Source organism: Acomys minous (genome assembly GCF_964271855.1).
Source record: "Acomys minous genome assembly, chromosome: 11".
Lineage (NCBI taxonomy): Eukaryota > Metazoa > Chordata > Mammalia > Rodentia > Muridae > Acomys > Acomys minous.
Genome location: NC_140492.1, coordinates 10,308,125 through 10,321,767, shown reverse-complemented (window position 1 = coordinate 10,321,767; position 13,643 = coordinate 10,308,125). Strand labels below are relative to the sequence as shown.

The 13,643-nt window shown below is 40.5% G+C and overlaps 1 protein-coding gene across 7 annotated transcripts in view; it reads right to left on the bottom strand.

Moving 5' to 3' along the window:
* Window positions 1-13,643, bottom strand: part of GRIK1 (glutamate ionotropic receptor kainate type subunit 1) — a 363,547-nt gene that overhangs the window by 91,499 nt on the left and 258,405 nt on the right. For all 7 annotated transcript variants that reach the window (XM_084800831.1, XM_084800829.1, XM_084800830.1 and 4 more), the window contains exon 7: window positions 6,286-6,429. In XM_084800831.1, the coding sequence (XP_084656957.1) occupies window positions 6,286-6,429 (144 nt within the window). The remainder of the gene's footprint in view (window positions 1-6,285; window positions 6,430-13,643) is intronic.

The window sequence follows — 13,643 nt, the reverse complement described above, 5'->3', positions numbered from 1 at the left end:
AAATCTTATGTGGAAGCCTATTGTTTTGTAAACCAATAAAAAATTAATTTTTGAGAAAAAAAGAAATTCTCAAATAATCAATAATACAAATGCTCATACAGTACTTTAGAGAATGGTGCAAAGGATGTGTGTGTGTGTGTGTGTGTGTGTGTGTGTGTGTGTGTGTGTGTGTGTGATGTTATTTGAAAAACTTTAGGGAAAATGTGATCCTCAAGCAAACCGATAACAGTGTCCTAGAAGAGGCAGTGGCCAGACAAGAAGAGCATTCCCAGTAGAGGGGTTCAGAGGGACACAAAGCCAGGAATATAATGAGGAACAGACATCACACTTGTCCTATGGGTCTGGGGAAAGGGAAAGAGCCAAAGACTTGGCTAATAAGTCTTTGAAAACTGAAGCTTCTCACATCTGCTAGACTAATTTTTCTCAAATACGGTGGAGGAAATCTGGCAACGAGAGTAGTGGCTGTTGAGCTGGGGCATGGTGGGAGTGCTCACAGTGTTGGATAGTTGTCATTGGCAGTGGAAAAGCTAAGTGGTTCCGTCAAGTAACATCTATGGCTGGGCCTGAAAAAATGGGGACCAAACTGGGAATCTAAACGATTATTCTAGGGGCAACCTTTTGAATTTGTCTTTATAAAATTTATCTCATATTCTAGTTTGCTTAAGTAAGCTTTGCATGGAAAGAAGCTAAGATATAGATGAAAGAATAATTATGATGCCCAGCAATAAGGTCTAGATTTTTTTGAGGAAAAAAGAATGCAAAAGCAGGGGAGAAAATGGGATATAAGTAGTATAAACATGAAACAGAGCAAAAACTCTGGGCAGCAAGAGAAAAGAACCATGTGGGGCAGAGAAGATGGCTCAGTGGGTAAAGTGGTTATTGTACAGCCATGGACTCCTAAGTTTGGACCCCCAGAATCCAGGGGGAAAATCTGTGAACGGTCTCACGAGCTTGCAACCTTAGGGATGGGAGTTGGGGAAGAAGAGCCTTGAATCTCATTAGCAGCAAGCTTAGTGGGATCTACAAGTTTCTGGTTAAGGGAAAGATCCTGCCTCAAAAAAATGTGGAGAGTGATTGAAGAAGGTACCAATAGTCTGCTGCTAAAGATGCACAACACCTATACACACATCTGTAACACATATATACAATACACACACACACACACACACACACACACACACACACACACACACACACACACAAGATAACATGTGCATGAAGAAGTGAGCAAGAAGCTGGGAAGGCTGCAAGACATAGAACTATTTACTAGAGCAAAGAGATATCTAGTTGCATTAGGCAACATTCAAAGATGAAACCCATGGTCCATGTCCTTTATAAACTCCTCCCCATGGACTTGGCAGAATATTCCAGCCCCCCTTCTGGCTCTTCAGATTTCTGATTAGTGTTTGTCTCCCTGGCTATTGATCAAATACCTCAGGGATAACTACCTAGGCTCTGTGGTGATTGCTTTGGCTGTGTTGCTTCCAAATTCACACAGAAACTCAGTCTACATGTTAACAGTACTAAGAAGGTGGTCCTAAGCAAATGGTTGACCCTTTTATCAAAGGGCTGGAACAAACCAGCTAGTCTCTTCTTACTCTTATACTATGTGAGGATGCAGCCAAGGATCCCTCAAATGCATCAAATACCAATGGCACTGACTTCTCAGTACTTCCTGACACAGTGATTTGAAAACACTGAGACTCTTGAATTGGTTGATAATTTCTTAGTGTCTTTTTAATTTCCAAAGTAATCATGTGTATGGTTATTGTGGGGAGTCCTCTAGGTCCCTAGCATTTGGTATTTGAATGCCTATATGTCATAAACCTAGCTTTCTGGAAACTTCTGATTTCCCACTGCAGCATCTTACCCATATTTATACAAACAACTGCCATATCATCCTAGATTCCAATAATAACAACAATGACACCAATCGCAAAGACACAGTGCTTACAGTAGGTTGGGCTATGTACTGGCTGACAGACAGCTGATTTATTGATGTACATTTTTAACAGAACCTTCCATTTGATTTAGTTACCCTTTATCAGGCAGCAGCTACATGACATTTGTTTTAATGGGCTTTTTATGCAATATATGTATATTCCACATAAATATAAGGAATGTATTTGTCCACATGTTATCGGAGAAAGTGAAAAACCTTAAGCTAAATGGCCAAGTTTACAGATAGTAAACTGAAGTTTGCCTCAGATTTCTGTACACCATTCCAGAACTAAATAGCCTGATAGGCTTATAAGACCTCCTGCTACAGGCATATCAGAATCACCAGTGCTGGTGAACATGTCTTGTCCATGGTTTGTCTCTATTGAAATAGAGTACATTAATGTACTGAGTGTATCCTGTCCCTCCATTCTGCCTGCGGGTTGTGTGTATTCTCTGGTCCCTTTTATCCTTCACCTTTAACTTAATTTACCTGAGTACTTGCTTTGTGCAAAAGCCAATGAGTTGAGATTGGAAAGACGCACAACTTGGGAGAAAGACATGAAAACAAATATGACAGCATAATTATAGTTGGAAAAGAGGTAAAGAGTTAGGATCAAAAGATAATAGGTGCTGCTTGCATGACACGCAAGCTTTCATCCTGACAAATATGACAACTGAGCCAGAGGCCAGGGAATTTGAGCAGGAGTATATGACATGTTTAGGGAGACATCGCAGGTTCAACAAGGGCTGGTGGCAGAGTAAGAGATGAGAGAGATGCCGTGGAGATTCAGGACCAAGGTCACCGAGGAGCATATAAATCCTGCTTAATGGAATAATATTTATATTATGATACATGGCAGCTTCGGATGAAGACTGGCATTTCTCAGCCAGGTAGAATTTATATTAGTAGATGATAGAAATAAAGTAGAAGGTACAGCTTCTACTTTGTTGATAGGGTTATCCTTTGTGACAGCAACTTAATACTATGTGGGGCAGGAGCTCAGAATATAGCTCATTGGCAGAACACTTGTCTAGCATTAGGGAGACCCTCTGATACCCAGAACCACACAAATATTACTGTTCCGGTTAGATTTTACTGCCAAGTTGACACAACCAAGAATCACCTCGTGGGAGGGAGTCTCAACTGAGGGATTGCCCAGATCAGAGTGGTGGGTGGTTACATCTGTGGAGACTTATCTTCATTCTTGGTTGGTGTGGGAGGGCACAGCCTACCATAGGTGGTGCTACCTCTGGCAGGTGGTCCTGAGTTATATACTAAAGCTGGTTCAGCATGAGCGAGAGAGAGAGAGAGAGAGAGAGAGAGAGAGAGAGAGAGAGAGAGAGAGAGAGAGAGAGAGAGAGAGAGAGAATCGGTAAGCTGTGTTCCTTTGTGTGCCTCAGTTCCTGCCTCCAGTTTCCTGCTTTGAGTTTCTGCCCTGCTGTCTCCCAGGGATAGGCTGTTATCTGGAAATACAACTGAAATAAAACTTTTCCATGCCTAAGTTGCTTTTGTTCCTCATTTTATCAGAGCAAGAGAAGAGCAAACCAATTCAGTTATTTCACAAGAGAAAGTGCTAGTAACTTTGTTGAGTGGAAAATTATCACCTCTTAATTCACGTTTGCTTAGCAAATTTCCAGAAAATTGACCTTGCAATGCACAGCATCATGTTCCAAATGGTCATTAGTTTCACCCCTTTTACTGTCAGCCCAGTACTGACTGAGGCTTAGTTTAAGATGGTCATCTGAGAGGCTCCTTGACTCAAAATCGTGCACACTTGCTAGGGATTACTGCTCTTGCAGCCAACTGCACCAGGGAGCTTTACCTTCAGTGACAGGGTTGGCCTTCACCCCATAAATTCAAGGTGCTGATTTTGCCCTTCTCATTATTTCATACTCTATATTTGGAAATCCTTTAGAAATTGAAAATGACCACAAAAAAAAAAAAAAAAAAAAAGACCTGGGGAAATTTTAGAACTGACTGCTTTGTTTTATGTTTTATAATGGAATCTGACACTTGCAAATTTTGGTTATGTTCTCAACTTGCATTTTTTATTTTTCTTTTTTATGTTTAATTGATTGCAGAATTTCCTCCCCATCAGTCTTCCAGCAGCCTGGGACACTAGTCTTGGTTCCCTGCCCTAACACTATGCCATCCTCCCCGTGGAGACCTGCACCATGCCAAAGGTAGCATATGGCACAGTGACTCAGGAACCAAAGAGAGGACAGGGACAATGCAGACACATGTTTGTGTATTCTCCCTTGACAGGCTTCCTTTCACTCCCAATCATGGATCTGGAGAGTTTGCTTTTCATGTACAAAAATAGAAAATGCATTCCTGTTGTCCATGCGGTTCCTTATCTTGGACTCATTAGTTCTTTAAACATATCTAAACGCAGCTTGGCAATTTCACCTACTAATGCAGCACAAGTTAAAAGCAAAAAAGTGTTTAGGGCTCTCTGAGTGTTTGATCTCAGGCTCTCCTATGGCGTTTCCCTCTCCTCTCATAGGTTTGAGATAAAAGGGATCCTGATGTTTTCTTGTTAAAGATCGAGACAATCAGGGTAGGGATTCAGGACTCGACTATGATCACTGTGGGTGGGTGGGGGTGGGGTGGGGGGGAGAGAGGCAGCCATGTGACAGTTTTCTATTAGTCATACAATGTCAGGTTTATGTAGCTGCAGGAGAGGGCATTTCATTTCATGCCTATTTCTGATTTCTTTGTTGTTGTTGTTTTTTTTTTTGCCAGTTTTAAATCCCTGGCACCATCCTCAGTAAACTGAATGAGACTATTATAAGTGTGCATTCTCGTGCTAAAGAAAGCCAGTATTTGAAATGCTTACTGGACGCTCTCCCCCCGCCCCACCCCCACTGTTATTCACAACTAGTAACTTTACTCAATTTCTGTGTAGTAATGATGAGAAGGCAGATGGTCTATGCCTATTCCCATTTCACAGATAAAAATTCCAGACACAGGAAGGTTAAGCTTTTAACCCTTGTTCTATTGCTCACAAGCATTATCAGGAGCTGGGGTTTATACCTAAGCAGCCAGTGGGGACAGGATAGGGAAGATAAGCCAAGATTCAAGAAGGAACTCTTTCTCAGTCTTAAAAAGTGTAAGGTTTGCCCCTGGAAGTGTACATCTTACTCAACAGTGAAGGCTGTCTGTCCTTGGTGCTTGGAGTCTTATTTGTTACACACACTTCCTGTCGGGTCCTTGCCTTTGTCATCTAGAGTTGGACTGCAAGGAGAAGCTGATGGAACAGCTGGGCAGGTGCTCTGTGGGTGCTGAGGAGACCAGCAGAGATCCAGCCCAAAGCCGGTGGCTTTCCTCAGGACACAGTGGGCCTTCTTCCCTTGTGTTATTATTCCTCCTTATGTTTCTCGGTGGGGGTTTTGCCTCACTTGGACTTTCTCCAGAGTGGGTACAGTGGAAGATGCTCTTCATGGGAGAATTAACCCTTTGCACCCCACAGAGAACGTTTTGGAACACGTCACAGGACATTGCGCATACTCAGATATGATTTCTGCACCCAAGGTTCTTGTTTCGTATTGGCAAGTCCATAAATATCTAAGTGTGCCCCGCTGCTCTGAAAGATAATCCAAAGGCACATGTATTTTAGGAGTCTTGGGAGTCTCAAGACAGGGTCTTGGGAAGGGAAGTTAAATTGCTCTAAGAACAAGGTAAAGTAGGGAAAGCCTACAATACCTGAAGATTAGTTAGAGCTGCCCCTCCCCGAATATCCTGAACTCACAAAGAACAGTTAGGATGCTGAGTAAGTTGAGTAGAACCACACCTTTGTGTAGTGTTGAAAAGCCCATCCCGGGCTGGAGAGATGGCTCAGTGGTTAAGAGCGCTACCTGCTCTTCCAGAGGTCCTGAGTTCAATTCCCAGCAACCACATGGTGGCTCACAACCATCTATAATGTAATCTGATACCCTCTTCTGCAGATAAAGCACTCATATGCAATAAATAAAATAAATAAATCTTAAAAAAAGAAAAGCCCATCCCTTGGGAAGCCAGAGAGACCAGGAGGCCACAATGTGGACATTAGCATCCTTGTGGCTTCAGTACCCCTAAGTTCTTATGTGTGAAGAGCCAGGTCTAACTGTAGCTTGGATGAAATGAAAGACAGAAGAATTACGACCTATTAGCATGTTTGAACATTGCAACATCATATTGGAAAGTACAGGATACTTCCTGTAGGCAGACTTCCTACATTGAGGTCTGAGAATACTGGTTGGCAGTTTGTGTTCCTCCATTCACATGGCCGTGTCACCAGAAATGTGTCCAATCCACACATCAAGTGGCGCTAAGCAAATGAGCTAAGAGGAAACAACACTTGCCTCTTTGATCAGGTTCATGAATCTGGGTCCAAGGCGCCATGGCTTGTGTCGATGGCACTGTAGGGAGCTGACAGTCAGCTGCGAGGCACGGTGGGTGGCTATGGCTACCATGTACACAGCGTCGTACATCAGAGCTGCTTCAGTCTGTAAGGAAAAACATGCACCATGCCATCAGGTCCATCTTTATTACCTCCCTCTATCCGTGCAATTGCCACTCCCTCCTTCCCTGCTACTCATCTGATTGTATAAACCTTTTATTCTTAAGCTAAACAGTGTTCAGTCTCTAATAGGTTTTTTTTTCCTACAAAAAAAAATACACAAGTCAGAATCTACATTTGGTTTTGAGTTCTTAAAAAACAAAACAAAACAAAACAAAATTAAAAACTCAAACCAACTACAAGAGACTGTATTCCAGAAATACTTTGGAGTATCTTCTATGCCAAGCTCAGGGATGAAGTCAACTATGTTCAGATCGAATCTTCTAAGACTTGATATTTCAAAGACAGGTCTTGTCTCTCAGAACCAACCTTCTTTTTTTTCTTTCTTGGTTTGCATGTCTTAGACAACAAATTCTTGCTGAGAGAGCCAGCTAGGTTCTTTTATTGATTTTTTTTTGAGACAGGGTTTCTCTGTGTAGCCTTGGGCTCACTTTGTAGACCAGGCTGGCCTCAAACTCACAGCGATCCGCCTGCCTCTGCCTCCCAAGTGCTGGGATTAAAGGTGTGCGCCAACACACCCGGCTAGGTTCTTTTATTGCTAAGGATGCTTTTGTTGGTCACTTTCATTACTAGACTTGAGGAAGGGAGTGAGTTCATGGTATGAAGTTCAGTGGGAAGCTCAGCTTGGGGAGGCCCTCTGAGGTACAGGCCTGTGAGTCAGGGTAAGCTTGCACTTGCCTCTCTGAGTTGGCATGGTAGAGGTCGATAGTGGTCACTTCTCTTTTGGAATAGTTATCTTTTCCTTCTTCCTCTCACGAAGTTCTTCTTACTTGCTAAATTTTGTATAATACTCATAGCATTTTGCCAGTTATACTGCCCTGTGGTTTGGGGGATAAAAATCTCACGGTACCCTCATATTTTACTGGAGGGCTTTTTTTTTTGCCACTTCAAACATATAAGCTCATTTGAAATTCTCAGTAATTCTCCAAAGTAAGCAGAACACATAGATAAAGCTACTTATTATGTGTAAAACTGACTTCAGGCAAAATATTGATTTATGGAGGAGCATATGTATATAGCTGGAAAACTGACAGTTAAACCTAGAATCCAGGTTCTAGAAAAAAAATTCATATGTGATTTTCTGCGATTAGGTGATTCATGAACTGTTCCCTGCTAATTGTGGAAAGAGCGTAAGTGATGGATACTACACCTTGCAGCATCAGCTTTGAAGCCAGAAATACCTCTATTTTGAGCCCTTATTATTCTGTACAGTCTCTGTCATTAAAATGTCAACTTGTTTCTAACAGTTGTCACTTAATCAAAAACAATATGGGTTTTTTAAAAACAGAAACTGTTCAAATTCAACCTTTGGTACCTAAGCCTAATTCTTTTCACAGAAATGTAGTTTAATAAACATTCACGGAATGAGTTATTATTGATTCACCCCTTAAAACAAAATGCATTGTGATAAGAAGTATACAATACCTATATCTAAAATAAAACATTTTACTTGTGTATTTGACACAGAGAAGGATTAAGGTGATGGGAGTCATCGTTGCTAAGCTTTGAAAATTTATTTTTACTGTTTCAAGATTGGTAGAATCCATTTTGTCAATGACAAAACCAAGTCTTGTGGAAGTTAGCTGGTCCACATCTATTCTGCTAATTACGTACGTGGACAGAATAGAGTTCCCTGCTTGCCTCAACCTAGCACCCATCTGCTCATCATTTTCTTGTCCTTACTTGGTTTAATTGGGAAAAAATGAATTATTGCCAGGTTAACTTCGTAAAATGGAATCTGTAGTAACTGTGAACATTTACTGCACACTAATTACACATCCTCAAGAAACAATGAGTTTTTTTGTAATTACAGAAAGAAAATTAAGAGATTAAATGGTGTCTATAAACTAATAGCAAGAAAGACAACATTTAGATCCTTAAAATTGGTGGTGCAATTTGTGGTCCATCTTGTCTAATTATTTAGTGATCACAACATTAGCTTGATAAAGGCTAATATTTATTGACAATATGCTTCAGGCCAGTACTACAAGCACCTCATTTATGTGTGACATGCCCTTCAATTGTGAAACATTTAAAAAATTAGTTTATCTATTCTTTGAGAATTCCATACATATATCCAATGCATTTTGATCGTATACACCTATATTACCTCCTCTAGATTCATCCGAACCTTCTCATCTTCCTGTCTCAAATTCTAAACATTTTATTTCTTTTTTGTAAGCCACTGAGTCCAATTACTGATGCTCATGGGTGTAGGGACATACATTAGAACACAGTTAGCCTGTGTGACAGTAGGTCACAACCCTGAAGAAAACTGACTTTCCCCCTTTAGTATACATAACGTGTCAATAGCTGTCCAGATAAGGTGGGTGCCTCATAAACCTATTGATCTTGTGTAAGTATTGTTCAGGCAGCTACAATTACTTTGTGCTCATGTGTACATTAGCCCAAGCTTGTCCAGGAGACACCATTTCACATTAGTCTTTCCCCAACTCTGGCTTTCATATTGAAATCCTGGATACAATAATATTTCTCAGTGCCCTTAAAAATCTTAGCAACATATGCATACTGAAAGCTGACTTCCCAATACACAATGTTTTGGCCACTAGAGCAATTTGTAGTAAAGTGTTGACACAGTAAAACTCAGTGGGTTTGGAGTGTTCAAGTCCAAGTGTTCTGTAGTCTGGGGCCATGCAACACTGATGCTAAAAATGTGGTGATTGCGGTAAACGTTTGTTACTTGTTGTTGTTGTTGTTGTTGGTCTGAGGTGTTGGGCTATGCTGTATAAATTTGAGATCTGGAAGGGCTGGAGACTAAGGTCAGTTGTGTGGGTGCTCTGTGCTCATGTGACTCACTTCTAATAATACGCCTGGACATCAGAGCTTGGGTGGATTTCCTGGTGGGCAACACAACACATGTCCACTCACATATCACTGTACTTCGCATGTATAGTCATACATCATGGCTGCGAGCCAATCACCTTTTAGGGAGTGTCAATGGTATGCAATACCCAGAAGCCCAGACCTGTGAGAGCTCTGCCCTGCATGAAGTTTCCTTTGCTGATTTTTTACTTTCTATTCATTTTTAAATGTAATATGCTTCCACTGTAAATATAACAGCTTATTTGAGTTCGGTGTTCTTTGTGCAAATAATGAAGCATTAGGACATTGTAGTAACTGCCAACACAAGCCAATGAGATGCCTCCTCACCCCAGAGACAAAGACAATTGGCATATTTTAACCCTGATTGGGATGCTAAGAAGAAAAGTGGTTTTTGGAGAGCAAATGGGTAAGAGGCATAGGTTTTCCACTATTCTCTACATTAGGAAATGGTTATAGGTAAGGAAGGGACTGGCAAAAATTGTCCATGGGAATTCTGTTGATGGTGCTAACTTGTGGAGCACTGCTGCTGGGGGACCCCAAGTGCTGGAGGAAGCTTTGCTCATTTACACTGGCACTGAGATGGCAGCAGGTAGAATGCCCTGTTGATGAGTGGAATTTAGGAATGGATTTAGGAAGGTGGCCAAAAAGACCAGCTCAAGAAGTCTAAAAATTCCATAGTTAGGAAAGGAATCCCAGTAGGTCCAGTGAAGGCTTGGCAGAGTGATTGCCTTAATTTGAGCTTCAGTAGATATGTGTTAGCTTTAAGTAGAGACCAGGAAGACTCAAGGAAGGAGGGTTATAAATAGAGCAAATAAACACACTGGAAAATGCCTTTGGTCATACTAGGTCACAAAAATGTCAGCTAAGGATTCACCTTAGGCAACTGTCATAATAAAGAATGTATCTCATAAATAAATAATAACATAAATAAATAATAGGATAATTCTGCTCTAGTTTCTCAAGTAAACAAACTTTTGATGTGTTAGTTAACATTTCAGTTGATAAAACACTTTTTGTAATTTCATAGTTTTTTTTTTTTTAAATCAGTGAGTCAGAATAAGGGTTGGTTACACCTTTGTATTTCAGAATGTTCTTTTTTCCTTTGTGGAATAAGACCAGTAAGTGCTATGAAATAAGTTCATCCCCGAAACATAGAAGCATTGTTATGCCATCTAACATATTTAGTGAATGACATTATATTGATATTATACAAATTTACAGATTCCACACATGGATTTAGAGAGGTTGCTTTCTCAGGAAACATAGCCAGGACCTAAACTCTGGTTTCCATTATGAAGAAAATCGTTGCCTCTTCTACTAATCCAGCTGGTTGCTATCCTTTATCTTTGGAGTCCCGGTGGAGACTCACAGTGGCTACCCAAAGATGTCTTTCCCATGGATGATAATTACAGAACTATTGGGTGCTTGAGAGCAGAGTACAGTTCCCAGTGTGGCGTCATACTATGAGCACTCTGTGAGCTGGGAAGGAGAACGGCAGATAGGGGGCTCTGTGGTTTCTGTCTCCTTGGCGTTTTTGAATCATGCACTGTGGTGTTTGAAAGATAAATGTTTTCCATAGGCTCAGGTATTTGGATATTCGTTCCACAGTTGTTGTTGGTATTTGGAGTGGGAGTGGAACCTTGATGGAGAAAGTACATCAGTGGACACAAGTTATGAGAAGTCATAGCCTTGTCCCACATCTGGTCCACTCTATTTGCTTGGTGTTCTCAATTGAAGGTGTGTTTTTGAATAGTGCATTTCACTGTTTTGAACTGAGCTAAGCAGTCGGTTTCTTAACCAGTTCTTAAGTAGGTTTTTATTTCTTTAATTAAATCTGTTCTTTAAATCTAGATTCAACTATATTGAACTTGGGTATGATTGGCCTCTCTTTTTTTCAGAAATATACATATTTTGACATATATTATGGTAATTTTTGAGGATGTTTTACTGTAGACATTCTAAGAAAAGCTTTAATAAATTATTTAAAAAATCGATAAGTCAATGGGTAGTCAAAATGCATTTTCCCCATTATATCATTTTCTAATTAGTGTATCATCTCACATCTATAATCTGTAAATGTATGTGGCACATGTAAGAAAATGACTACACTGAATACAGGTATTGGGTCTGGCAGAACACCAGGAATATTCATATAATTTTAGGGACTACAATTCTATTATACCAGTAGGATTATTTACAATGGCTTAATGTTCCAGTTAATTTTCTGTTGCTGCGACAAAATATTCCTAAAAAGGCAATTGATTTGCAGTTCCAGGTTATATTTACTATAGTAATGCCATTTATAGTGTTAGTTTTTAAAATAAAAAAACTCATTACTTGAGAATAATGTCCATTTTCATTGATAAGGCATATTTCTTGCTTTTAAGAACTTTGGCATTTCTGAGAAATACTTCAGGGCTATATGGTATTCTTTATTGAAATATCTGTTTTGTTAGAATCTCAATTAAATTTGTTTTCTGCATAAATTATTTCACCAAATGCATGCTTACTGAAGTTTTCTTTGTGCCGTGTCTCTTCTCATGCTGAGAACAGAGCATATTACAGAAATGGAAATCATCTTTATCTAAATGATACAGGCTTAGGAAGCTTAGGAAGAAAATTAAAACAGGTAAGAGTGAGGAGAATAACAGAAGAAGCTACCATACTACAACGCAGCTCGCAGAAGGCCTTGCTAATGAGGAGATATCTGAGTAGCCTGCGTAGTAGTAAATGCAGACAGTGCTACAAGTGCTGGCAGCAGAGGATCATGTAGGACCTAATGCATATATCCACTGGTTTTCATCTTTGGGACAGTGAAGAAAACATTTTGATTGATGCCATCTACAACTAGAGAATTCTATTGCGTGCAGTGGTGCACACCTATAATCCCAGCACTTGGGGAGACAGAAACAGGTATGTATTTGCGAATCTGAAGCCAGCCCAATCTACAAAGAAAGTCCAGGGCAGCCGAAGCTACACAGAGAATCCTTGTCTTGAAAAACAAACAAAGATTAGAAAATTCTTAGCACTTGGCCTGGAATTGGGGACATGGTGTGTGTGTGTGTGTGTGTGTGTGTGTGTGTGTGTGTGTGTGTGTGTGTGTGTGTATCCTCTCTTGACGCTGATCATTTCATTGAGCATCCTTGTCCATGGCTTTTTAGGAAGAGAGAGGGTTCCATGTAAATTCCTTTGCTAAATGTTGTTGAATGTATGCATCCCAGCTGGGTGTAGTGGCCCATGCCTTTAACCCCAGCACTCAGGAGGTGGAGGCAGGAGGATCACTATAAGCTCGAGGCCAACCTGGTCTACAAAGCTAGTCCAGGACAGCCGAGGCTACACAGAGAAACTGTGTCTTGAAAAACCTAAAATAAAAAAAATAAAATAAAATGTATGCATCCCACAATGCTATATCTGCAAGGTAGGCACTCTGTCTTATCAATATTGTTTACTCACCTTGACATGTCTGGACATAGTTATTGTACCTGTTTTTACAGCATTCTGCTGAAATATTCTTCTGATATTGTAAATCCTCACTTTTCTTTTAATCAAATAAAATTTGTGAGTATAATGTGCGTGTGTGTGTGTGTGTGTGTGTGGTGTATGTGCACACACACACACACACACACACACACACACACACACACACACACACACACACACACGCAGTACAGATGTAGAGGAAAGAGGACAACCTCCCGTGGTTGTTCTTACTTTCCACCCTGCTTGAGACAGAGTTTCCCTCTTTTGCTGTCTGCTACTATGAACTCCAGGACAGCTAGCCCAGGAGTCTCTGAGAATTCTACTGCATTTACCTCCCAGGAGGACTCACACCTCAGGTGCACACTACTGCCTCTGGCTTTATGTGGGGTCTAAGGTTTCAAACTCAACCCTTCACACACGTATGCAGAGGATTTACCAGGAAGTTATCTCTCCGACCATAACTTTTCTTTTTGTGGTTTTTAAAAATTAATAATAATAGAAGTATAAGCATGCCTGAAACCTCTCCGTCAGGTGGATCCTTTTAGACAGATCAGGACATCTTATTTCCACCAGGTTCCAGCCATTTGGCAGCCGTTAGTGGAGGTGACTGGCAACAACACTACCTTGTGCCAGCATTAACCTACAAAAGCTTCACAGCTTTATTTTTCTTCTTCCATGGTTTTCATTTGGTCAACAAATACAAATTACTGTGTCTGCTCCATACAAGTGAACATGCAGATACTTTTGTTTTTTGTAAATCAAACCATTCTTGTGATGGATATTCAGCATCTGGCATGAAGCTGTGACCCATGGGAA